The sequence below is a fragment of the Anabrus simplex genome, chromosome 2, assembly GCF_040414725.1.
Source record: "Anabrus simplex isolate iqAnaSimp1 chromosome 2, ASM4041472v1, whole genome shotgun sequence".
In the NCBI taxonomy this organism is placed as follows: Eukaryota; Metazoa; Arthropoda; class Insecta; order Orthoptera; family Tettigoniidae; genus Anabrus; species Anabrus simplex.
Window position 1 is genome coordinate 321,040,780 of NC_090266.1, and position 26,975 is coordinate 321,067,754.

A 26,975-nucleotide genomic window follows, 5' to 3' on the forward strand; every position below is an offset into this window, starting at 1 on the left:
TTATCTCTCTTCAAAATTTAATTACCTCTCCTCCTATCATAACCACGATACACGATCTGGCTCCTGTTTAACAATATCTCCCAGTCACTCCAGGACCTACATCCGCTCCTTTGTAGTCACTGCCGCGAGGCTGTGGAATACCCTACCTGCTACCATTAGGGATTTGCGTTCTCGTAGGAGATTTAAGATGGATTGCCGAAATCACTTTCTGAATACCTCTAGCTGACTTTTCGATGTGTGTAGTGTGAATGAGTGCGTGAATGAGCATATATTCATAATAATTAGAAATATATTTGCCAGTTATAGGTTTTTTTTTCTGTGTTTCCGTCTCTTATTGTCACTAGTGTTAGTTTTATATTTATTATCATGTACACTTAGATTGTAGTGTTGTACATTCTATAATAGTTTTTTATTACAATCTCCAAATTTTCTATTAGTACCATATTATTTTAAAAGATCTGTTGCATTTAAATATTATATGTACGTTAATCATTTTAAATATTGTGGTTAAGTGTAAGAGAGGGCCTTGAGCCCTAACTTCGCCACGAATAAAGACGAATTACTTACTTACTTTACTAATTTTCATACCATACTCATTGCACCTATTTTCAAGTTCCAAGATATTAGACTGCAGGCTTTCGGCACAGTCTGCCATTAAGACCAAGTCGTCAGCATAGGCCAAACTGCTTACTACATTTCCACCTAACTGAATCCCTCCCTGCCATTTTATACCTTTCAGCAGATGATCCATGTAAACTACGAACAGCAAAGGTGAAAGATTACAGCCTTGTCTAACTCCTGTAAGTACCCTGAACCAAGAACTCATTCTACCATCAAATCTCACTGACGCCCAATTGTCAACATAAATGCCTTTGATTGATTTTAATAATCTACCTTTAATTCCATAGTCCCCCAATATGGCGAACATCTTTTCCCTCGGTACCCTGTCATATGCTTTCTCTAGATCTACGAAACATAAACACAACTGCCTATTCCTCTCGTAGCATTTTTCAATTACCTGGCGCATACTGAAAATCTGATCCTGACAGCCTCTCTGTGGTCTGAAACCACACTGGTTTTCATCCAACTTCCTCTCAACGACTGATCGCACCCTCCCTTCCAAGATGCCAGTGAATACTTTGCCTGGTATACTAATCAATGAGATACCTCGATAGTTGTTGCAATCCTTCCGGCTTCCTTGCTTGTAGATAGGTGCAATTACTGCTTTTGTCCAATCTGAAGGTACCTTACCAACACTCCACGCTAATTTTACTAGTCTATGAAGCCATTTCATCCCTGCCTTCCCACTGTACTTCACCATTTCAGGTCTAATTTCATCTATTCCTGCTGCCTTATGACAATGGAGTTTATTTACTATCCTTTCCACTTCCTCAAGCATAATTTCACCAACACCATTTTCCTCCTCCCCATAAGCTTGGCTGTTTGCAACACCACCATGATGATTTCCTTTTACATTGAGAAGATGTTCAAAATATTCCCTCGACCTCTCCAGTGATTCCCTGGGGTCTATTATGAGTTCACCTGAATTACTCAAAACACTGTTCATTTCCTTTTTCCCACCCTTCCTAAGATTTTTTATTACTGTCCAGAAAGGTTTCCCTGCTGCTTGACCTAGCCCTTCCAGGTTATTACCAAAATCTTCCCATGACTTCTTTTTGGATTCAACAACTATTTGTTTCGCTCTGTTTCTTTCATCTACATACCAATCCCTGTCTGCCTCGGCCCTTGTTTGGAGCCATTTCTGATAAGCCTTCTTTTTACGTTTACAGGCTGCTCTCACTTCATCATTCCACCAAGATGTTCGCCTTTTCCCATCCTTACACACAGTTGTTCCTAGGCATTCCCTTGCTGTTTCTACTACAGCATCCCTGTATACCACCCATTCACTTTCTATATCCTGAACCTGCTTAATGTCTACTGTTCGAAACTTCTCACTAATCATATCCACGTACTTCTGTCTAATTTCCTCGTCCTGGAGATTTTCTACCCTTATTCGTTTGCAGACAGATTTCACTTTCTCTACCCTAGGCCTAGAGATACTTAGTTCACTACAGATCAGATAGTGGTCTGTATCATCGAAAAATCCCCGAAAAACTCTTACATTCCTAACAGATTTCCTGAATTCAAAGTCTGTTAAGATATAATCTATTATGGATCTGGTACCCCTAGCCTCCCATGTGTAGCGGTGAATAGCCTTATGCTTGAATAATGTATTCGTAAGCTAAACCCATACTAGCACAGAAGTCCAGCAAACGCTTCCCATTCCCATTAGCTTCCATATCTTCCCCACATTTACCAATCACCCTTTCGTATCCTTCAGTTCTATTCCCAACTCTCGCATTGAAATCGCCCATTACCACTATTCTATCCTTGCTGCTGACCCTGACCACGATGTCACTCAATGCTTCATAAAACTTGTCAACTTCATCCTCATCTGCACCCTCACATGGTGAATACACGGACACAATTCTTGTCTTAATTCCTCCCACTGACAAATCTACCCACATCATTCGCTCATTTACGTGCCTAACAGAAACTATGTTGCGTGCAATGGTATTCCTGATAAAGAGCCCTACCCCAGACTCTGCCCTTCCCTTTCTAACACCCGTCAAGTACACTTTATAATCTCCTATCTCTTCCTCATTATCTCCCCTTACCCGAATATCACTTACTCCTAGCACATCCAGATGCATCCTCTTTGCTGACTCAGCCAGTTCTACCTTCTTTCTTCCATAAGCCCCATTAATATTGATAGCTCCCCGTCGAATTCCATTTCGTTCACCAAGTTGTTTCCAAGGAGTCCCTCACCTGTCAAATGGGAGTGGGACTCCATTACTACCATAGGTCCGAGGTATGCTTAAAGTGTTCTGAGCTCGGTAAATTCATGAAGCAGGATGCTGCCCCACTTGCACATAGTCCAAGTGAGGATCTCTCCTCTAACGGGTTATGGACAACCGGTGAATTGTATAGTCCTAGCCGCCTGAGCACAAGGAGGGCCACGACTCAGAATATGTCCGAGATGCCCACTCCCATTCCATAGCAACTGGTATCCCGACTCTCAGGACCACTTACTAGGCCACTCAGCCGTTGCCCATGGTTCACGAACTAGGACGTGACTACAGTAACCCACAAACATGAACCATGACAGTTAGTTAAAGTAACTAAAATATGTAGTATGATAGGAAAGCATATCAATAAGATATTAATCCTGTAACTGAAATAATGCAAGAATTCAAACAGGAATATGTACCAATTTCTTGATTCCAAGACTTACAGAAAAATCGAAAAGGACGATGATGTTTGATATTGAGTTAGTTTTAGAGGCAGCCTACAGTTAGTTATTCATAACTGGTTGTTCAATGTATTACTTATGGCTCTGAGATTATTTAACAGAGACTAAGGGAACGAGGAAAGGGTAAATAAAATCACAATATCCCAAAGGAAAACTAAAAATAATTTTATTTTCTAGAAACGCTTATCATACAGTTTTTTTAAATTTGATGTTAAATCTTCGAAACTTCCCTATTTACTTCAGCCTTTAACGCCCTTCACTTTCGTGTGCTGAAACAAAAGTAAAGAACAGAACAATTATTTGCTGCAGTATTTCTTAAACAGATGAAGGTTTCAGCCTAAACCACAGTGGATTTTAAAATATACCAAATCTACAGGTAATCAGAGTTTAGGAGGAAGAGTACATTCAATTCATAACCTTAACCAGGACTTCCGGGGAAGATGATATGATTATAACCATTCACTGGGGCATCGGGGTAGCTGTCAAAACTGCTATTTACCAATCCCTTTATAGTTTACATCTTCTAAGAATGACTCACAGCAATTTTCATCTTAGTGCTCGGATAAACGTCCTTAGTCCTGTGTGAAGTTTATTCCAAGAATATGAATCTTTCACTTGCTGATTGCCAAATATTTGAGATTTGCTGACAAAATGACTTCCTCAATCTTAACTCCTCACCTCCCATGACATTTGTTCAGTTATCACGAACGGCCTTTAAGGTAAGCCATGCTACCTCTAAAAATAATGTTATCAATTCATTCTTCACCTCTTCCTCATTTAATAGAATCGAAAGCTTACTCACTTCTCAGTGTCTCACTTCATGGTACTTTCTCTAACACCCACATTCTTTAATCGTAAATGGAATGTATACTACATAGGTAATCTGTGCAACACATGGTTATTAACAAAATCTACTGTTTTTATGTTTGTGTATCTACAATTAAACAAATTCCCCTAAATTATATCTTACTGGATGCAGATACCTCTCATTATAGATTCTAAGTCATGAGCCGATTAGATAAAAGGTCGTGATGACCTTTTCTCAGTAAACTATAAATATCTAGTGAATATCTTTGAAGTAACTAGCTTGATTCTTACATAGTTAATGCGTAGTTTGTTTAACACTCACTTCCTTTTCTCGGCGATTTTTCACCCTGCAGACGGGAGTTGGGTGAACTCCATGAAGCAGCAAGCACGTGCAGTCTTCTGTGAGCTCAACAGATGCGAGAGAATCTGCGATGCGGTGAGATACAACTTGGATGAATTGTTTCCTTGCGGGTTGCTTGGCATTCACAAAGTTGTTGGAATTGAACACAGCACCATGGATCTGCAAACAGAATGTACTATGTAAAGACCGCATCTTTCTATCTTATTAGCAGAATTTGTATTTATTATTGAACTCTGTTCACACTTTTATCAATTTTGATAGAAAAGGGACAAAGAATTGCAGTAGTGTATTGTCTATGTATGTCTTCTTATCCCTTCACCAGTAAGCCTGTATTCCGCGAGTTCCATCTGCCACTCAAATATTGTACAGTTACGACATTTCCAAAACGTTCGATAGCTATCAGCGTGTGTTGCATATAAATGTTGGATATTAGTTCTTTTCAACATTCAGCGCACAAAATAGTATACAAGGAGATAAGATGAAATCTCGTACCTCACAAACTTTTGTTTTGATACGGAATTTTGGGCACTGGTAAAGGGATAAGTTGTTTATGAAAGTAATTTCTGAATGGCAATGCAAAAAACTTACGAATGTCCCTTCTCAGAAGTTGATCACCATTTTAGATTAATCGAAACATCACATTTGAACGAGTTTCTTGAGAAATCCCTCATATCCGAATAAGTAACTCTTGATAAATATAAATAAAACTGATAAAAATGATAATTAAATCAGTAGTTGAACGAACATGTGTTTCTCCGTATCCTGCTCTATCTTGCTTCTTAGTACAATGCTAACTCAAATGATAATCAAGTGATAATTCAAATAACTCAAATATTACACAAAAATGAATATGTGGGGTTTCTCAAATGACTGATACAGTTTTTAATGGAGTGAAATATTGTGCTATAGGGTCTCCCCTTGAAGATGGTACTTCAGGGTTAAGTTATGGATCACATAAATAGTGTATATCGTATTTCCATCAACATTTCTCAGTTTCAAATGGTTGTCTGAAAATGTCTCAGTCGTTTTCGTTCCTGCAGGTGCGCACACCTCACTTTATGTCCAAATGTTACTTGTAAATTGCGTGGCGGGATAAGAACTAAACCAGAGATTCAATTTTCTCTAAGTAATAGGCACAGGTCAGTTTAATTTCCTGTGCAGGCTAGGACCGGTAAGCATGACATACTCGTACCTTCTGAGCGCCTTCGGTGCAGACGGTAGAAGTGTAGTCCAGATTCTTCCTCAACTCGTGATCACCTTCCAGGACCTTCTTCTTAGCGTCATTCAAACTGAATGTAGCTTCATCATCAAAACCTAGAAAACAAAGAATATGAATCTCAAAAATTACTGACAAAATTCCAATGATAGACTTCGCTATCGGCGAATGTAATGTACCCAGGAAATGAGAGAGGAAGTGATCAGGTGCGGCCTAGTGGCGCACTGAAAACCGCCTTGTTGCCATGAAATACTTATGAAGGATGAGTGCAAGGAGTCATGGTAAATCATGTCAAACATAACTTCCCGTCATAATTTCACACCGAGCTCGATAGCTACAGTCGCTTAAGTGCGGGCAGTATCCAGTATTCGGGAGATAGTAGGTTCGAACCCCACTGTCGGGGGCCCTGAAAATGGTTTTCCGTGGTTTCCCACTTTCACACCAGGCAAATGCTGGGGCTGTAACTTAATTAAGGCCACGGCCGCTTCCTTCCCACTCCTAGCCCTTTCCCGTCCCATCGTCGCGCCATAAGACCTATCTGTGTCGGTGCGACGTAAAGCAACTAGCAAAAAAAAAAAAGCATGATTTCACTTTCGCTCAGGAGGAATAAATTCCCATTACTTTGATTTTAATCATATACTGGTATATAGAGCAAGTTTCTCATTGATTCAGAACAGGGAACGCATAGATGTATAGTTTCTGTTAACTTACATGTTTCTTAAATTTTTTACCTAGGCTCTGAAACGCGTTGTGGAATACAACTTAATTAGAATGTGACTGGCAACAGTACTCATTATATGTTTCTGCTGAGTTTACATACTATCAATGATGACAATGAGATCATTCATACCCTTCATCTTCTACCTATGTTGATGGCATGCATTTGGCCTATGTTTGTGTAAACAGTTATTCGGTATTCTACATGAAGTTAGTCAAAATTTGAGTCTCTTCCAGCTTGAGGAATGAAGTGAAAATCAGGACGATAATGAAGTTCTTCTTCTTCATTAAATATTAGGTATACCTATTACCATTATTATTCTGGTGAGCTAACCACGTGTGAGTAATGGATGAATAACATCTGAATTACACACAGCACTCGAGAATTATGGCATACCATGTCTGTAAGTATTGTTATTTACAACTAGCGTTCGATGGCAAATTTGAGATATTCACTCATAAGTAAACAAAGCTAATTGTTTTACATCCATTTGACTGCATTCATAATTGCATTACGAAATGATGTCTTGCAGACCTTTATTTCCTCTTCCTGGATATGTATAATAAATGGATATGTCAATATAAACTTACCTACAAGCTGCTTGATCTGCTTCTCTTCTTTACCCTCGGCATAGATATTTTCAACTGGTGTAATCAAGTGTGTGTTGATGCCAAGTTCATTGTACAGTCTAGCGGAAAACGCAAGAGCCACCTAAAAGAGAGAAACGTTCTGTCAGATGGAGATAATCATACTATGTCTAGTTCTCTATTCATTCACACCATACTCTCAATTACAATACATACTTATTCGCAAGAGTTGATCGTTAGCAATTTACTGAGTAACAAGGAAAATATTTTTATAGGTATATGCCTAGCAAAATAATTACTGACAGAAAAAAATGAAATATACACAAATGAAATATATGAGTATTTTGAAGGTTAAGTGGTATGAAACACATGAATAACCTTGAAAAAAAAGAAGTCACTGTTTCAAAATCAGTACTGTAGTTACGTAAAAAATATATATCATTCTAAATCAGTAAAACTGAAAACAAAATTAATAGAATGAAATCGTAAATTACACCGACAACGTGGAAGCTACAATCTATCATTGGTTGGAAGGAAAATATGTCCGCCTCTGTGGTGTAGTGGTTAGTGTGATTAGCTGCCACCCCCGGAGGCCCGGGTTCGATTCCCGGCGGTACGAGTGCTGGAACGAGGTCCACTCAGCCTCGGGAGGTCAACTGAGAAGAGGTGGATTCCGTTCCCACCTCAGCCATCCTGGAAGTCGTTTTCCGTGGGTTTCCCCCTAGTCCTCCAGGCAAATGCCGGGATGGTACCTAACATAAGGCCACGGTCGCTTCCTCCTCTCTTCCTTGTCCATCCCTTCCAATCTTCCCATCCCCCCGCAAGGCCCCTGTTTAGCATAGCAGGTGAGACCGCCTGGGCGAGGTACTGGTCATCCTCCCCAGTTTTACCCCCCAACCCAGAGTCTGAAGCTCCAGGACACTGCCCTTGAGGCGGTAGAGATGGGATCCCTCGCTGAGTCCGAGGGGAAAACCGACCCTGGAGGGTAAACTGATAAAGAAGAAGAAGAAGAGCCAGGTAGGAATTTTAAATATATATCAACTAATAATCGAAGATATTGCTAAGATATTAATAGCTCCTTGAAAATGAAAATTGTAAGTTTAATATAATCATTTGACAGAAGATATTTCAAAAATAGTAATACGTATTTATTTGACAACATTAATCAGAACTGAACATACTGTACACTGTATTCAAAAGTATACCCCAAAGTGCACCACATTATTGTAAAGAAATATTTTACTGGTGTTTCTTAACAAGCGTGATGATTTCAAAATACATGTCTCTTTTAGTCATTTTAACGTTAATAAGTCTGAAATGAAGATACCCGTACTCTTTTTAAGACGATAAGGTACTTCATCTAAATGTACTCATCATCTCTATTTTTTACCGAGCTCGATAGCTGCAGTCGCTCAAGTGCGGCTAGTATCCAGTATTCGGGAGATAGTAGGTTCGAACCCCAGTTTTGGCAGCCTTGAAAATGGTTTTCCGTGGTTTCGCATTTTCACACCAGGAAAATTCTGGGGCTGTATCTCGATTAAGACCACGGCCGCTTCCTTCCCACTACTAGCCCTTTCCTGTCCCACCGTCAACATAACGCCTATCTGTGTCGGTGCGACGTAAAGCAAATAGCATCTCTATTTTCTTCTTTAACACCACTTTCCAATCGTTACATCGACCCGGTTTAATTTGGGTATTTAAAACAAGATGCCCTTTCCACCACTACGAACTGGTTCTGGAGACAATCTCAACCGAAGTTTCCGTGATTCGCGTTCTGAGACAAGTGTCGTGCCCCTTTTCTTCTTCCCCTGATTATTATTATTATTATTATTATTATTATTATTATTATTATTATTATTATTATTATTATTATTAAACTGAATTGGCATGACTGATATTGCTCTAAACAATGTAAATTAGTTCATAGATAGTGAATTGCTTTGGGATAAAAGACGAAGCTTGTCGATTTTCTTTTTTTGAAATTTTTGCTTAACGTCACACAAACACGTCGTAAATGTGAAAATGGGAAAACACGGAAAAACACCTTCAGGGATTCCGACGGTGGGATTCGAACCCACAATCTCCTGACTGCAAGTTCACAGCTGCGGGACCCTAACCGCACAGCCAACTCGCTCGGCGAAGTTTGTCGACTTACGAAGTTAGTACACATTCTTCCACTTTAAATTTCAGACCTCGTCTTTTATGGACACTAATAGTTCAGATTTCAAGTTCATGCAGATAGATAAATGCAGTAATGACTGAGGAAAATGTTTTTCGTTGAGTAACGACGTCAAGTACATTGGAAATGAATTAAAGCGATAAGATCTGAGAAAGTCAATTAACTTCATTAAAAAAATTTCAATTCAAAATAAAGGCCAAGAGAATAATTTAAAATCTTGATTCGGTAACTCATGAAAATATTTGGTTTAATGAGAAACACTATGAAATGTGGTTTACTGAACACACACTGCCAATGAAGAATAATGCGATTGTGATGTACTGCACATTTGCACTAAGTTCCAATCTAATCGTTTAGTGTTTCAAACGCCGAGACCATCATACTTGCAGAGATATAAGGTACAGTACTTACGGGGGAGAGCGCGTTGGTCTTCTCGCACGGCGTGGCTATTACACTGACGATGGCCTTTACAGTTCCCACACGGAATGGGAACTTGGTGGCTTCCACGAACGCTTCCACCTGACTGATTTCCCTTACTGCAACGTTCCACCGCTGTTTTAGCCACTGGAGAGCGCTCTTGGTACTGTCAATAGTGATGTTAACTTCTGGATCAACCGGGGAGAATGTGATGTCCTTTCCACCAAAACCGAGATCTCCACCTGATGTGTAATGGTTGGGCCATTTCTGTCCTGGGGCGCCGTAACCAATGAGGAAGAACTTAACATCACTAGAAAAAAAGGAGAATCAAAATTATTACTTTCTATTAAAATAACTGGAACAAGGAGAACTCGGCAAGTTCACAGTGCAGGAAGAAATGTAAGGAAGGAGGGTAGGGTGGCATTACTACAGGAATTACATTCATGTTCATCGATTTATTGTGCAGGGATATCAAAGTATATCTAGTAAAACGAAGCACAACATTTTAAAATAATTATTTACATTACAAGAGACGAAAATAATGTTTTACATACACTGACATGCGATAGCAGTAGTCTTGGAAGTGCCCAGACTCGTATCAGATGTGATCTAACATTCCAGCACCGTCTGTGCTGGCGACGTGAACTGTCGTCTTTCAAATGGGGCATGATGAACGGAACATTCCATTGTTGAAGTTGGGCGGACATTTAGCATTCCTCGATCGATGGTGTCACGTGTGTATCGGGAATACCTCATGGAAGATAATGCCTCCCGCAATAAACAGCGCAGTGACCGACCCGGGTGTTTAACGATCGCGATTAGCGGCGTCTGGCAAGAATTGTCCATGGTATCAAACAAGCCACTTTAGTTCACATCAAACTCACACTCAACACAGGAGATAACAGATGTATATCCAGCAGGTCAGTGCAGCGTTCTTCAACGTCAGTGAGATGTGGGAGCAGAAGACATACCAGAGGGCACAGCGTCTCACACGGACGCGTGACGTTCCAAATTGGACCCTGGATGACTGGAGACATGTAGCTTGCTCGGATGAGTCATTGTTCCAGTTAATTCGAGACGATGGTGGGTTCGGATATGGTGCACGTCCTATGATTCATGGACACCATTTGTCAACAAGGCACCATACAGGCTGGTGGTAGCTGGTATGTCCTCATAGCATTGGCTGGATCCGCTGATCCACCTGAACAGGTCGTTGATCAATGGCTGCTACGTTGAATGCCTGGTGACCACTTGCAGCCCTTCATGCACTTCAAGTAACACTACAAGGATGAGATATTCCAGCAGGATAATGCATCATGTCATCGAGCTGAACTTGTCCAAAATTGGTTCGAGGAGCATTCTGGAGAGTTTCAACGACTGCTATAGTCACCTCATTCATCTGATATGAACCCTAATGAGCATTTATGGGTCGTGATGGCCTACCTGTCCCTACAAATAGCAGGAAGCTGTGGCTAGCTATCCAAACGACATGGGTCAGAATCTCTCCTCAGATTTTTCCTCCTCTTGTGGAATCGATGCCACGACGAGTTACTGCACTTGGTCGAGATAGAGGAGGCCCCTATCCCATGACTTTCGAAACGAATACATCAAATAATTTCGCCCGTTTAATTTCACACTATGTTAACTTTATTTTTGTCCAGCTCCTTGGATGAATAGTCAGCGTAATGGCCTTCGGTTTAGAGAGTCCCAGGTTCAATTTCCGGCTGGGCTTGGGATTTTTACTGTGTATGGTTAATACTTCTAGCTTGGGGACTGGGTCTTAGTGTTCGTCTTAATACACATATCTCTATCTACACAAAACACTCCTCACAACCAACCATCACAGAAACACACAATAAAGAATACATTCCTGCGTACAGGGTTGGAGACAGGAAAGGTAACCGGCAGTAAACTGGGCCAAATCCATATGAATAATCGACTCTAATAAATTGGGAAAACGTTCAGGAAGGAGAAGAAGTAGCATAAAAAGAAGAATTTCTTTCACATTTAAATAATATTAAGATGAACACATTATGTTCACTTCAGTGCCCATCATCCAAACAGTAGACAGAATCCATGAAAGAATCGTTACTATTCAAGAATCAGTCGATAGATGTAATGACTCGTCCACATTACGCTATGTAGACAACCAGTAAGTATCTAGATAACTGTATTACATCCAATGAAGACGGTTTCTGATGGTATGTTTTACGATGGTAGAAGTTGAGTGTGGTAAGTAATAGAAGTATCTTCGAGTTCCACTTTCTACATTATTCTTCAGGACATAAAACCCTGAACTCACCATCGAATGTTATCCAATACACCTCCATAGCGTAACGGTTAGTGTTATTTGCTGCCGTCCTCACGGACCTGGGTTCCATTCCCGTTACTTTCAGAAATTAAATAATGGCAGGAGGGCTGGTATGTGGTTGAAATGGTACATGCAGCTCACCTCCTCTGGGGGTGTGCCTGAAAACAGCTGCACCACCTCGGGATGAGGATACGAGTTTGAATTTATGTCCGGCTCCATGGCTAAATGGTTAGCGTGCTGGCCTTTGGTCGCAGGGGTCCTGGGTTCGATTCCCGGCACGGTCGGGAATTTTAACCATAATTCGTTAATTCCCCTGGCACGGGGAATGGGTTTATATGCCGTCTTCATCATTTCATCCTCATCACGACGCGCAGGTCGCCTACGGGTGTCAAATCAAAAGACCTGGACCAGGCCTCTCCGGAGACAACACAACATTATAATACAATAATACATACAATTAATAAACATTACTAACCGTCTCTCAATGTAGAATTCTTGGCTAACAGCAGTTAGGGATATCACAGTGTGAAATTGAATAAGGTCTTTGTGGAATTTGAAAGTCTCCCAGCATTTTACCTCATTTCCTACGGGATAAACACAAAGTCAACTGATATGTGGAAAGCCCAATATTGTTGAATAAATCACTGTATCGTATTATTTATAACCTTCAACAGAATTCTAAGAAGAAAACGTGTATGATGTATTCACTACGCTGATTACACGCCATGAGAAACAAGGATATCGCACACCAGTGATGCGATACGGTGGGCATTTTAATATATTGCAATGCCAAAGAATTTTTTTGGCTTTCCATACTCCTAATCCCGGTCAACACATGTGAGATTATTAACATGAAAAGGTACCTGTGGTTCTGATTATGCGTAAAACTGGATGTCAAAGCGTGAGTCACCTAAAACTAAAAGCTCACCTGCAAGGTTTCCTATCGAATTTTAGAGGGAAAAAAAGGAGACAATGTTACGTTGAAGATGGAAAGCGCTCAAATTTGCTTGGAGAAACATATGTAACCGAGAAGATGTTCGTACACTGAATGCAGAATTAATTCGTTCCAAGCAAATATTTATCTGGATGACTACAGACTACATTTTTATGGTGAGACCGTTTGATTTTGATGAAAAACACTGCGTCATTGTGCCACGCGTTTATTTTCAAAACATTCCATACTTTCTGGAATAGTACTGAATTTTTATACCTGGGGGATCCTAGGTCATACACTTTCGTAAGTTTGGAATTCTACGGCCTGAAATGAAGAAGCAAGGGTTGGATTTTCAGCTTGTGACACATTTTCTTATAATCTACAAGAACGTCCAGTGTATGAGCTCACTTTCCCCCATTTTTCCAATATTAGCATGCCAGATTCTACACGTGATAGTATATTAGAAGTTGTTTCTAACAGCATGTGAAACAATAAATCACTGATTGATGTTTCCACTACACGGCCAGAAGGCTTTCAGTTCCAAAAACAATTCGTTCAATTTCTCTAGTTGGAAACCCAAACCCTCGGGGCATAAAAGTGAATCTACGAAGAATACCAGAAGCTAAGAGAAATGTATCCAGCTTCTGAGCAAAATCAGGTGTATTTGTCCCGGAACCGAAATGATGACTGTTTCGATGAAGAGGATGATTTTTATGTTTATAATGTTATTGGCTTTACGTCCCACTCAGTTTTCGGAGACGCCGAGGTGCTGGAATTTAGTCCTTCAGGAATTCTTTTACGTGCCAGTAAATCTACCGACACGACGCTGTCGTATTCGAGCACCTTCAAATACCACTGGTCTGTGTCAGGATCGAACCTGTCAAGTTAGGGTCAGAAGGCCAGCGCCTCAACCGTCTGAGCCACTCAGCCCGGCATTATTTTATGTTGTCTACAATATTTATGTTTACGTAAGTAAAAATCCCAAAAGTAACTTGAATCAGAGAGTAACATGCTTTCCTGCAGTTTGACTTGTATATTGGGATTTTACAACAATTATTTTTCTTGGAACTATTAGTAAATGAAATAAAACAAACATTCGTTCTGAATTTGTACATTTTAATCAAAGAATTTCCAAACGACTTACGTGATTCCCTTGAATTTGAGATCATTGGTGAGTGTGGGTACTAGTGGAGTGATAAGTTCCTTGAAAACCTCGGCGTTGTCTGTAACTTGTTCAACCAAGACGACGATATCCGCTGAACGTTGGGGAACCTTCAGAGATTCAGTCTCGCCAACACCGAATTTCTTGCCTCCAATTGCAGAGCAATAAGCTGGAAGAAGTATATTTATAACACTTATTAATTGGTTTTGTTTCCCTTTCCTTAATATCAGACAAGTCACATGACAGAAATCCGATACATGAACACAACTGCCTTAGAACTCGGACGTGATAATTCAGTGACTTAGTTCTGACGTCATTCACTGGCAGTTCATTGCTACAAAGACATTTTCTTTAGAGAAAACTCTTAATTATATATGGACATTGTCTACAGAGTTCTTAATTCCCGTACGCATGAAGTGATTTTAACAGCGGATAAAATATCCCTGAGACAAGACATAGAGAGCGCAGGTATCTTGATATAGATGAATTTAAGTGACAAAATAATAACAGAGGTTTTACAACTAGTTGTAAAAAAGAAAGGATCTTTGACTTAAGGTATTGCTGAAAGAACATAAACTATCTTAAAGTGAATGTAAAATGAAAAATAAATATCCGTTTAATATTTAATGAGGAGTAAAGTAGTTTCGAACAGTCAGTGAAATGCATACCACAGCTTGAGGGTATATTGATGACGGGAGTGTGGTGCTTGCAGATTTCAACATAGGAAGCTGCAAAGGCGCAAGCTATCTTCTTCTTCTCTCCTGCGTCCCCAGCATTTCTGGCAGCTTCATTGCAAGCTTCTCGGAATCCTGAAGGATTAACGAATGGGAAGCAGTTCCTAAAACCAAAGTTGAGAGAAATTAATGTTAGTGATGTGTCACATGCTACATTTTTGTTTAATCACATAACCAATATGGGCCTATTATTAATTCATTGCGGTATTTATTCCAAGGACATAAACAACAACCGTTCGTCATTGTTTCCTTACAATGAGAACCTCCGTGATAATTCAACAAGACTGTTGTTGATGGAAGTTCATGAGCACATCATTCGCTGGCAAACTATAACACACGCACACACGCACGAACACACACACATACATCTATATTTGGATGTTTCGTACCTGACATCGGAGCTTCCTGAGAAGATATCAGTACATTCAGTCACGGACGTGTCACCAGTGGTAGCTTCTTCAGGTACATCAGGACATCCAGCATTCAGTTTCCAGGCGTTAGCAAACTCACTAGTTTTAGTTGCAACCTACAAAGGAAACGTAAATGTAACCATTATTTCTGTACTGGAAGCCAATAATGTTACACGATAAGAAAGAAAGAAAGAAGTGAACTTCGTCTTACATGTCCGTTAGGCGTCATGAAGTCATCCCATGGTTCGTAATTGATGGTTCCGAGCAATCCTCGTGTCCTGGCGAAGTAGAATCCTGACACTTCAATGAAGCAAAGGTCCGAGTCGGTGTGGCAGTGGATATGTACACCAGATGTCGACTTAATATGGGCACTGCTGTATTGCCTCCAGGCACGTAATTGTCCCAGCCTTACCGGATACTCATGAGGAGCACCATTCACCTTCAACTATTGGCAGACAAAAATAACGTGTTTTTGTAATGATGTACATTTTAGCAGCCAATTTAATACTACGATAAAATGGAAACGTTTAATGGATGTTACATGAATGTACACTTACTGATCTGTCCGCTAACAGTTCAATTGAGTCAGTGCCGTCAGTGATTGCGATTGACTGAAGTTGACCGCCTTCCAAATTCGCCACTATACTGAAGTTACCATCGTGATAGTCTTGAGCAAGGACGTATGAGCAGCTGCCCTTCAATTTGTAGTGACGATGATCAAATGTGAAGAAGTTGTTCGAATCTACCAAGATACCATATGCTGAAAATAAGTATAATCGTTAGTATCAACGTCCTTTTGCGTCCAAGTTAACAGTGTTGAGAGTATGGTTACAGTAAGAACTGCAACAAACTTAGATGCAAACCTATCTTTAAATGTCAGTCACATAAGTAGATAGGTGAAGCTTCCTCAACCCGATCTCCTGACGTTAAAAGCAGAATGTCAGTATTATAACACGTCAATGTAAAATCACCTACATAAAGAGCATTCAATGCCCTAGAAGACTGGAAGGTAGGTTCAAACATTCGGGAGGGGTGTCTCATTCCATTAGGTCAACGAATGGCTACACTAGGAGAATTGTTCTTCTCATTTAAAATATATTATGAGTAATTCTTACCTTTGTATGGAGGTATCCAGTCCAATGGGTCTAAGGTTGGTTTATAGGTGTAGTAGAGTTCTTGTAAATCTGGCAGTTCTTCAGAAATCAGATAGGACAATGGACTGAATCTTACGGCAACCAAACGGGGTAGATCCAGAACAGAGCTGATGGAGAGTGGAACCTAGAACAATATGTTTCATTCCTTAAAGAACTAAACTTGGAGCTCGCTGTAGTTCAACAGCAAACATCCCCATTTATTTCAAATCTTCGTAAGTGCATTCATCCTCGTAAGGCACTCACCTTGTATCCTGGGAGTCCCACATCTACATCGGGTTCCTGCATATAGCCGCGTAGCATTGTGATCACTGATTTGATAGCACGCACTAACTTCTGATAAATGGTCTTCACTTCTGATTTGTAGTCAACTGGTTGATGTTTGATGACCTATAAAAGAAAATAATTAACTAAGAAACTGACGTACTCAGCTATTGAATATTATATCATTAAATTATGTATCGTTAACAAATGATTCATTTTCATGGGCATGACCGTAGCATATTACGGAAAAGGTTCCAGATTCTAGCACACGTTCAGAATCTCTGTAGATACTTTTGAATCTGTAAAACGTATATTTTCATGTGCTTTGAAATTTCTTGCAAGGGCATCATTCTGTGGAATGAACTTACTTACGATAGACACGATATATCTTTTGGATTTACGCAATATAGCGTAAATTTGCAGCTGATAATATTTCACAGAGAAACTGAGTTTCTGGTCTCAAACGAAACCAGGAGACAATGATCAAATACAGTATGGAATAAAACTTCCTAGTGAGAGACACGACATAAACACACTTTAATATATTCCAAGGATTATTTTTCGAGAATTAATAGAGTGTTTAAGTACTTTCACTGAGAGAACAGATCAAATATATAGCCTAAAAATCCACTTCGAAACGAAGCGTAGACTGTCTGGACGAAAACAATAATTTTGGTACCAAGTTAAGAAGAACTAAGTTAGATATATTGCCTTCCAAGTATTCTGCAGCAAAAGAGGTTAAGGGTCTATTTATGAATCTAAGGGCTGGAGTAAACATTCAGAAATTGATTTTAATGTTAAATCAGTGTTCTATGTTTGTATAAATCTAAACATAAGAACAGAACACCACAAGCTAGAATTTAGTTACTACACACTGTCATAACATAACATTGATCGATATCAGTCTGGATCCCATTTAGAGATATTCTGAACGGCAACAGAAGTGACAAATTAACAACATAGGTAACTGGAACACATCGACACCGAATATGTCAAAATTATCTGAAAGGTAAATTTTAAATGAAACCATAACAGTACCTTATCAATGTATTCCTCGAGATGAGAAACGAAGTCCTGCACCTCAACAGTTGGTAGTCCTTCCTTTATGTAAGCAAGGATCTCTCGCAGAGGACCCCAGATCTTTGATGCCAGGTCCAAATTTTCCAAATCGTCAATGAACTGGGAATAGAGTATGTGAATATAATAAACAAAAGAAGAAAATAAATAATTACTCACTCTGAAAACGCTAATGCTACCAACAACATACCTCAGCGTATCGCTTCTTTGCCTCACTGTAGATGTTAAGTGATTTAACTTCGTCCACGACAATCTTGCTAAAGTCTCTCAGTTCGTCAACAATCTTGTGAAGTGCTCCACTGACAACTTTTCCAATATCTGAAAAAATTAATTGAACTCACAAGTTAATTCTTCTTCTACTGCTTTTCCCACACCTGTGGGGTCGGGGGTGCGAACTGTGTAACACATGTGAATTTGGCACCGTTTTACAACCAGGTGCCCTTCCTGACGCCAACCCCATATGGAGGGATGCAATCACTATTGCGTATTTCTGTGGGAATTCACAAGGCAATTATGTAATCGAAAACTATTATTTACATAATTTAAAGTGTAGTCCTCATTAAATTCTTTACTTCAGTATTTTTATAGCATTGATTTCATAACACTTCATTATATTGTAGTTGCTTATAATATACTGTATTTATATATAAGAAAGGATGATTTGTAGAAATGCTGAAAAAAACACATACAAAGGAACTTAACAAATTGCCATTGCAGTTCGACTGTCTTGCACGAAGAGACTTACAATAGCTAAGAGAGGAACAAATATGATTTCTTCCGCTTTCAGTTTTTTTATACAAGAGGGTGAGAAACAATTAATGAAAAACCTGAGAAATAAATAAATAAATAAATAAATAAATAAATAAATAAATAAATAAATAAATAAATAAATAATAAAGTAACTTAAAGCTATAAGTTAACTTATATATGCTTTTAACATAGCATGTTTTAATCTGTATTTTTTTTTCTGCAGCCTAATTAGTCCCTCTAGTGGGGTCGCTGATGCAAATTTTCTCACTTCATAACGGTATGTCATGTGCCAACTCCGCGTAGGTTCATGTTGTCTTGAGTGCTGTTCATCCTTCGTCTTGTACTCCTCTTTCCCTTAAGGCAGCGTTTCCACAATCCTCCTTCTTACATATATGTGTTCCTTTCTATTGACGTGCCCGTACCGTCTGAGTCCACCTTCCCTGACTTTTCCGACACTAGTATCTGTTTTAGTTTCCTTCTTGCTGCTTCCTATCTTGCTTGTCAGCATTCCCATCTATGCTACATCCAGTTTGTCAGCCCATAATCTTGTCATCGTTCACGTTTCTGCTCCGTAAGTCACAGCTTTATGGATCTTCCCTTTTAACTTGTCTGGCAATTTTCTGTCGCATATACCTTCCTTCAGTTCCACCACGCGGACTGTATCCGGCTCTTTATTTGTTTCCTCCAAGCCACCATCTTGTTGGATAAATGAACCAAGGTCCCTGAATTTGTTGGGATTTCCATTGCATTCACCATCATATCTGTTTCCTTCCGTCTCAGACTCATAAGCTATGTCTTGCTTCTGATTATCCACATTTGTCCACCTTCCAGTGCTTCCTCCCTTGTCTCTACACAGAGCACCACGCCATGGTGCCTCTTTCCTTATGCCCTCGCTGAGCATATCCATAACAATAGGAAGCAGTAAGAGACAGACAACTGAATCTTGATGAATTCCTGTTTTAATCTGTTCAAGGTATCTTAATTAGGACGAAACCCGTAGTAGATTAGCCATAGATGTTTAAGCTTCAGCTTACAGACTCATTAATGTTCTTAATTTCAATGCTAATTCAATTGTTTATTACATATGTAGAATTATTATTGTGGTGCATAAATCTCTGTTGCAAGAAGAATGTGTACCCTCTTTTATCTCTGTTCTTATGCGTTCAAGGGAAGAAGAGAAGAGAGTCCTGGCAGTATAAATAAGACCCTCGGTCAGGATGTGAACTGAAGAATTAGAAATTATTATAGTAACGTGTTAGAACATATTGGTAAGACTTGCCTAAATATTTTGATACAACACAATGAATTCTTCATTAACAGTTACTAATTAATTGTAGGAAAGACGCAAAACAATAAAGACAAAGATCAGAGGGAATTTTCTTATATTCTTAAATCACTTCATTATTGATATAATTTGATACTTTAAAAATATTATGTGTATGTAATGTTGAATGTCCGGCTCGTTGGCTGAATGATTAGCGTACTGGTCTTCAGTTCAGAGGGCTCTGAGTTCAATTCCCGGCCCAGTATAGGAATATAATCATAAATAGTTAATTCCTTCGCCTCGGGGACTGCGAGCTCGTGCAGTCCCCAACATACCTGCAACCTATACACCCACACAACACTATATTTTACCTCAATAACACGAAATTTCCCATACACGCCAGATGCAGCTCACCATGGTCGCAATTACCATACGAAATTATAGTATTATTATTATTATTATTATTATTATTATTATTATTATTATTATTATTATTATTATTATTATTATTATTATTATTATTATTATTGTTATTATGGTATATCTGCCGTTATCATTAGAAAGTGGTGTGGCAAATAAATTGTAGATATTATGAATGATGATAATGATAATAATAATAATCTTGTTCTTACCTTGTAAGAATTCTGTAAATAGCAACAGATATTGCTTCACCTCTGCTTCGTAGAGTTGCACAAACTTGGCAATTTCAGAAATAATTTCCGACAATTCCTGCAAAGCAATCTCCACCAATCCAATGACTGATTCTACGACATTCTTCCAAGCTTCTGAAATAGCTGGTGATGCATTCTTCACGGCTTCAATGACTGCATGTTCAAAGCTTAAGATTGCAGAGTAAACAGACTGTAAAACGTTGGAAACCTCCTTGATGGTCTCCTCAAGGATGGCCGCTACTTCTCCAAAGATCTTCTGCCTGCAACATTGAAGTTCAAAGTACAGTGTAGAGTCATAGCGAATCGTTGTGGGAATTCATAATTTTATAAGACAAACGTGTATTCATATAAGTTGAGGATAATTGCATACATTATACATGGGAAATAGAAGCATTACAAATAACTGACTGCGGAGCTTTCTCTATACATTACTCAGTGTATAGAGTGGAGAAAGTTAACAAGGACTTATTTTCAAACTAGAACCAAAAACCTCCAACGCACATCGGTTTGTGAAATTCGATGATAATGTTAGCACATTTACACTACCCTTCCATTTTCCTAGAGATAATATTATGTTTGTTTGCTCATTATTTTCCTTTTGAATCTTTCATGAATACCTCCATTCTACTGCCGTCTGTCAGCTCTCTAGAATTACATGTTGATCGGGGCCTCGTTTAGGAAACAAGAGATCGATCTGCTCGATGAACGAAGAGAACGTTATATTCTTCCAGATGTTGTGGTTTAATTTCAACTGTGCATAATCACAAATGCTTCTCTCAAAAGTTTACCCATGTACCGAGTATTCACTATAGACGTTATGAACTGTTCCTGTGACGATAACGTTCTTATGCAATTAAGAAATTTAGAACATTTCTTAGAAATACTATATGTGAGTCCAAGACTGTCAGCCTAGGCCATGTCATCAACAGAGTGAACACCACAGATTTCAATTTGCAGGCTGTCAGCTTTGAAAAATAAGAAGAGGAGGTTCTTTTGAACTTAGTTATGTGGGTTTGTTAGTAAGCCTTAATTGTGTATCATCTAAATGTACTCTTCAAACGGTCGTTGAGCAGTGGCTTACTCTTTTATGTTAATCTTCACGAACATGTTTAACACGCTTTTCAACACAAAGATATTTATAGGTCGTTTTACATTTACAAGTCAAGAATTCACTTGAAACACCACAATCTATTGTTCATAACATAGGGTTTACCCTTTTCAGACCTTCAGACCATCTGGTACTACGTTCGGAACCATGCGTTTTTATAAAATTCATGAATCATTAATTAATTGCAGACTTTTAATATCCTAACGAAATTAACTGCTTTGAAAGAAAACGAGAAGCCTCGTCAGAAAGTACAAAGGAAGAGTTTTTGTTCTGACCATAGAATATGTTAATAGTTCTTCCTACAGAGTAATTGCTGGGTAAATACTTCGTAAATCGAGCTCGATAGCTGCAGTCGCTTAAGTGCGACCAGTATCCAGTATTCGGGAGATAGTAGGTTCGAACCCCACTGTCGGCAGCCCTGAAAATGGTTTTCCGTGGTTTCCCATTTTCACACCAGGCAAATGCTGGGGCTGTACCTTAATTAAGGCCACGGCCGCTTCCTTCCAACTCCTAGCCCTTCCCTGTCCCATCGTCGCCGTAAGACCTATCTGTGTCAGTGCGACGTAAAGCAACTAGCAAAAAAAAAAATACTTCGTAAAATGATAATCAAAATGTAGAGTTGAAAGTGAACTGATACCAGTGAAATTTTTATTCAGTAAACTCCAGATATCAGGAACGTCCGCGAGGAAGACTGCAAGTGCTGTCTGTAATTTGTGAATGGGAAACTATTAAGCTTACTTTTAGCTACATAGTAATGGTAGAGAACACGAAAAATAGCAATAAACATCCCAGAATGATAACAACAATAGCGAAATACGCATGTTCACTGAATTCGTTACGAATGGAATTTACGAGATAAGTCGTTAATAACACCCCCTAACTCTTCAAATGTTCATCTGTATACGTGAAGTTATGTTAAACACCTCAGGAGGAAAATGAATTTCATAAAAACTAATAAATAGCTTACATAAGAGGATATTTATGAAGGAACGTTGGGAATAAAGGTAGAACAAAGGTTAGTTTATAATGAAGGAACTAGTTCGATTTACAGGTAATAATGGTATATGTACCATTACTGAGGCCTCAAATATTTGATATAAATGATCTCCACCCAATCTACACAGTTCCCTACTGCGGGTAAATATCTTGATCCTGAATCCGATTTGTTACTGTTTTAACAGTAGAAGAAGTCACTAAGGAGAGGCCGAGGGACATACGCATCCCTTATGAACTACTTGTTTGATGATGATGATGATGATGATGATAATGATTCTTGTTTAAAGGGGCCTAACATCTAAGGTCATCAGCCCCAACTTTTTGTTGCAATGTTTCAATTATTCTTAAAATATATTCACATAATGTTACTTACAGGTTCTCAGAAATTTCATGTAGGACAGCATCATTCTCAATTTCATTCCTGATAAGCTTCATCTGCTGCTGACCAACTTCCATCAGACGCTTGATATTGGGCTGATTTTTGCGTAGCGTGTCCAACAAACTTATCAGTTCATCCTTAAGTTGGGTTACAAAGTCAGTGACAAACTTCTTCACCTTCTGAAGCATTTTACTTATGTCTTGACGAACTTCCTCCTGAAAACAGAGCATAATGATGGAACAATTTCATCGAATAATAATAATAAAGTTAATTATACCGGCTTTGAGTGTAGCAGGGTGTTGGAAGTTTGGACTGAAAATGGATTCAGTTAACTTAATAATAACAAGTTTCACGCGTATAGACACTTGATATGTTCGGTGCGGGTGACACAGCATACAGAAACGAACATAAAGAAATTGTGAACAAATCTGAAGCATTTCGATTACAGTGTCAAGTACAGTATTTCACTCTATTCCAGATTTGATTGCTGTGTTCGAAGTAGCTGAATTGCTCGATGAACTCATGCTATTGATAAATGTAATGTGTTGCGTTCTCCATGCTTCACATAACGTTTTAACTACGAAAGTAAGTCACTGTTACTTCACTTAAGAAGAAAGCATTGGAGTCGCCCCTGGGGACAGGCAACCCCTCTTACTTGCTGTTACAACGGTTGCATTACTTCTACACTCACCACTTTCCGCACGTATGGGTAATTCGATAAGTAAGTGAACTCGTGCCCTCGTCCCAAGGTGGTGCAGCTTTTCCAGGCACACCCCAATGGAGGCGAGTTGCATGCACCATTTTAACCACGTTCCAGCCCTCCTCCCATTCTTAAATCTTTGGCAGTACCGGGAAAAGAACCCAGGTCCCTGAGGACGGCAGTTATTAGCGCTAACATTTACGTTACGCAGCCGGATACTCGTGGATGAAAAGGGAATGCATTTTAAAATATGTATTATTCTCTTTCGCTGTGTAGTTACACATAATAGTCATTGAGGATTTGATGAAATAGCTGACGGGGCAAAGAGTGCTGAAGCACCTAACATTCGTTTGTACCTAAATTTCTATGAAATCCTTTTAACATTACGGATGAGCCCTGTTCATTAAACCTCCATCGTTGAGGATCACTAGGCATAGTTCGCTCCTTAACCAAGTAAATTAGTGTTTGTAATTAATCAATAATTCCAATGTTCAGACTGACTCTTTGTCATAAATTTCTTGGTAGAATACTTGTAAGTTACAATGCACAGCTTTTACACAATACCTCAAACACAGTAACGATAATAAGGACTACGACAATTGAAGTTACTTGGGGCACTAGAAAAATCTCATTAAATAAGGTTTCACCTTCGCGTAACACTAGTTGCTATCTACTTACCGTGAGCTTCCTGATGTTCTCCGTGGACCAGCCGAAGTCAGTTTTCAAGAAATCTTCATTCTTAGTCGAGATCGATACATGGAACAGATCCTGCCTGTCGCCTCCCTTGACACGTTCAGCGCGCACTCCAACGATGTCATCGATACTGCCACTGAGGACCACCTTGTTGTTCGGTGCATCTTAGGAAACAGACAAAGTTTCAGGTGCAATTAGATTTCAGTATGAAATTACCCTAGCATAATAAATAACATATACATCGAGAAAGTGGCCGCACGGTTTGGGTCACGTAGCTATCAACTTGCACTCGGGAGATAGTGGATTGGAATCACATTGTTGGAAGCCCTCAAGATGGTTGTCCGTGCTTTCCCATTTTCACACCATGCTGTACATTAATTAAGGCCACGGTCGCTTCCTTCCCATTCCTAGCCCTATCCTATTCCATCGTCACAATAAGATCTATCCGTTTCGGTACGAGGTAAAGCAAATTGCAATAAATAAATGTCCGACTCGTTGGCTGAATGGTCAGCGTACTGGCCTTCGGTTCAGAGGGTCTCGGGTTCGATTTCCGGCCGGGTCGGGAATTTTAACTTTCATTGGTTAATTTCAATGGCCCGGGGGCTGGGTGTTTGTGCCGTCCCCAACATCCCTGCAACTCACACACCAAACATAACACTGTCCTCCACCACAATAACACGCAGTTACCTACACATGACAGATGCCGCCCACCCTCATCGGAGGGTCTGCCTTACAAGGGCTGCACTCGGCTAGAAATAGCCACACGAAATTAAAAAAATAATTAATTAATTAATAAAATAAATAAATAAATAATATAAACGTTCTCTTACTTAAGACTTTAAACTCACTGGATACCAGTAACGCATCAAATGAGTCTTCTCTCAATTGACAGTTCTTGACTCACTCAGGAGTTCTTCCTCATACAAGTCATGAGAAAATTTTAACAAATCATGTATCCATTATTCAATATATATTCTGGACTTTTCCCATAATTCTTCAGGAAACTTCTTAATGAGCAGCGTCTAAACATACCATATCTATAAGTTTGGAAACATTATAGATACTAGACGACATATATTAGATTTCCCACTTCACAGACAGGATAAAATTTACTAATTCCTTGAATTAGATTCTTTTCCTTCCCACTTCATGATCAAGAACTAGTCGTAGAGTTTATGAAAACTACAAAGCAAAAATCACCCAGTTGATGAATTGGTTCACTTGAGACACGTGCATTGTGAATATGAGGAATGCATTAAAAGCGATCACATTCAAACCAAACTATACTTTTTACTGTTAGTTCACGTGGTGGAAACGTTAATAAATCTTTGATATCTTTGCATTCCTATTTTACGTCCTAAAATAAGTGTCAGCTTATGTCGTCACAGTGGTTCACGTACGCCATAATTCACTAACAATATACTACATACGAAATTTCGCAGAATATTGCTTAAAGTACTCTACTAGCTCATTCTTAGAAGTCCGCTCAGGATTTGGTTGAGTGAACATTAGATTTCAATAGTACTTATCAGTTACCACAAGGAATGTGTTATCGGTCACTGGTGTAGATGCTACGCGCAAATAATAATGTGTAAAATGATATAATATAACTGTAAAAGAAGAAAAACGTAATTTTAGGTATGACTATAACAGCATCTAGACGTAGTGGGCTATTTCAAGATATGATTAACATTACAAGCCGGTTCATTTAAAATCAATTTACCTCTTGTGTTTTGACATGGATACTATGTACTAATGCATTATATTAATATATGTCTGCTCGGATTTTACACACACGCACACACATATAATTAAATACTTACTTTTCTTATGGACATTAGATGTGAATGTGAATAGTCCTTTCTTTTCCAGAGCTGAGTGAATTACTAGAGTTTCGAGGCCAATAGCTGAAATCTCTGCATCAACAACGGGAAGATCATTTTCTTTCTTTACTGAGCCTTCAATACGGAGGATTTCGGCACTGGGTATTTTCACCTTAAAATAAATTGAAGTAAGTTAGAATATCGTAAAATTAGAATAAAAATATGAATATAGTAACATTTATTTAAGTATTATAAAACTACATATCATTACATACACTTCATTAAGACAACCACCACTACAAGCGGCGTTCATCGAACATACTACGAATAATGGATAATCGCAGTTTTCCAATAATTTATTATTTAATATTACCGGCAGTAAAGGAGCATGCCCAGTTACAATGGTTACATCTGTTCATCGTCGCTAGTAAAGGTGACAGTTTGACCGTCGAACAATAAAGGAATGATAACTTTTCCCCTTCCAGAAAGCATAATTGACTGATAAAATCTCCAAGAAAGCATTCTGCAGCAGTTGGGCAAGCACTGTCTTCGAACCGAGTGTTTTATACTATCTTAGCCAGAATATATTTCCTAGCTAAAGACAAAGTGAGAAAGGATCCAAAGTCATTATCAGACCACAGTGGACTGATGTAGCTTAGTAGATGTACCTCAGAGCACTAGTCCTGATTGCACGGCGAGCTAACTTTTATTCTGAATGTGCTACAAGAAAGAATAGGAAGAAGGGCAAATCAGCTAATGTTAAGAGGTCGTTTAGTGATAACTTCTGCACACTTACAAATAATTTAATCACGCACTTCCTATGCTACTTGCGTGCTGGTGCAATTAAGGGTACACACTCTAGAGTGCATAGAATGATTATAACAATATATCGCGAGATTCTACGGATTCATTTAGTGGTTATCTGCTGTTCGTGTAAATAGTGATCATAA

The 26,975-nt window shown here is 39.0% G+C and overlaps 1 protein-coding gene across 1 annotated transcript in view; it reads right to left on the reverse strand.

Moving 5' to 3' along the window:
• Positions 1-3,454: 3,454 nt before the first annotated feature.
• Positions 3,455-26,975, reverse strand: part of apolpp (apolipophorin) — an 89,047-nt gene continuing 65,526 nt past the window's right edge. The window contains exons 38-55 of the mRNA XM_067140672.2: positions 26,026-26,197; positions 24,188-24,366; positions 22,804-23,024; positions 20,288-20,586; positions 17,832-17,959; positions 17,603-17,743; positions 16,547-16,690; positions 16,265-16,427; positions 15,707-15,909; positions 15,361-15,594; positions 15,129-15,265; positions 14,674-14,843; positions 13,988-14,174; positions 9,593-9,908; positions 7,006-7,126; positions 5,674-5,795; positions 4,443-4,640; positions 3,455-3,582 (exon numbers count right to left, since the gene is read on the reverse strand). Coding sequence (XP_066996773.2) covers positions 3,553-3,582; positions 4,443-4,640; positions 5,674-5,795; positions 7,006-7,126; positions 9,593-9,908; positions 13,988-14,174; positions 14,674-14,843; positions 15,129-15,265; positions 15,361-15,594; positions 15,707-15,909; positions 16,265-16,427; positions 16,547-16,690; positions 17,603-17,743; positions 17,832-17,959; positions 20,288-20,586; positions 22,804-23,024; positions 24,188-24,366; positions 26,026-26,197 — 3,165 coding nt within the window. The 3' untranslated portion in view covers positions 3,455-3,552. The remainder of the gene's footprint in view (positions 3,583-4,442; positions 4,641-5,673; positions 5,796-7,005; positions 7,127-9,592; positions 9,909-13,987; positions 14,175-14,673; positions 14,844-15,128; positions 15,266-15,360; positions 15,595-15,706; positions 15,910-16,264; positions 16,428-16,546; positions 16,691-17,602; positions 17,744-17,831; positions 17,960-20,287; positions 20,587-22,803; positions 23,025-24,187; positions 24,367-26,025; positions 26,198-26,975) is intronic.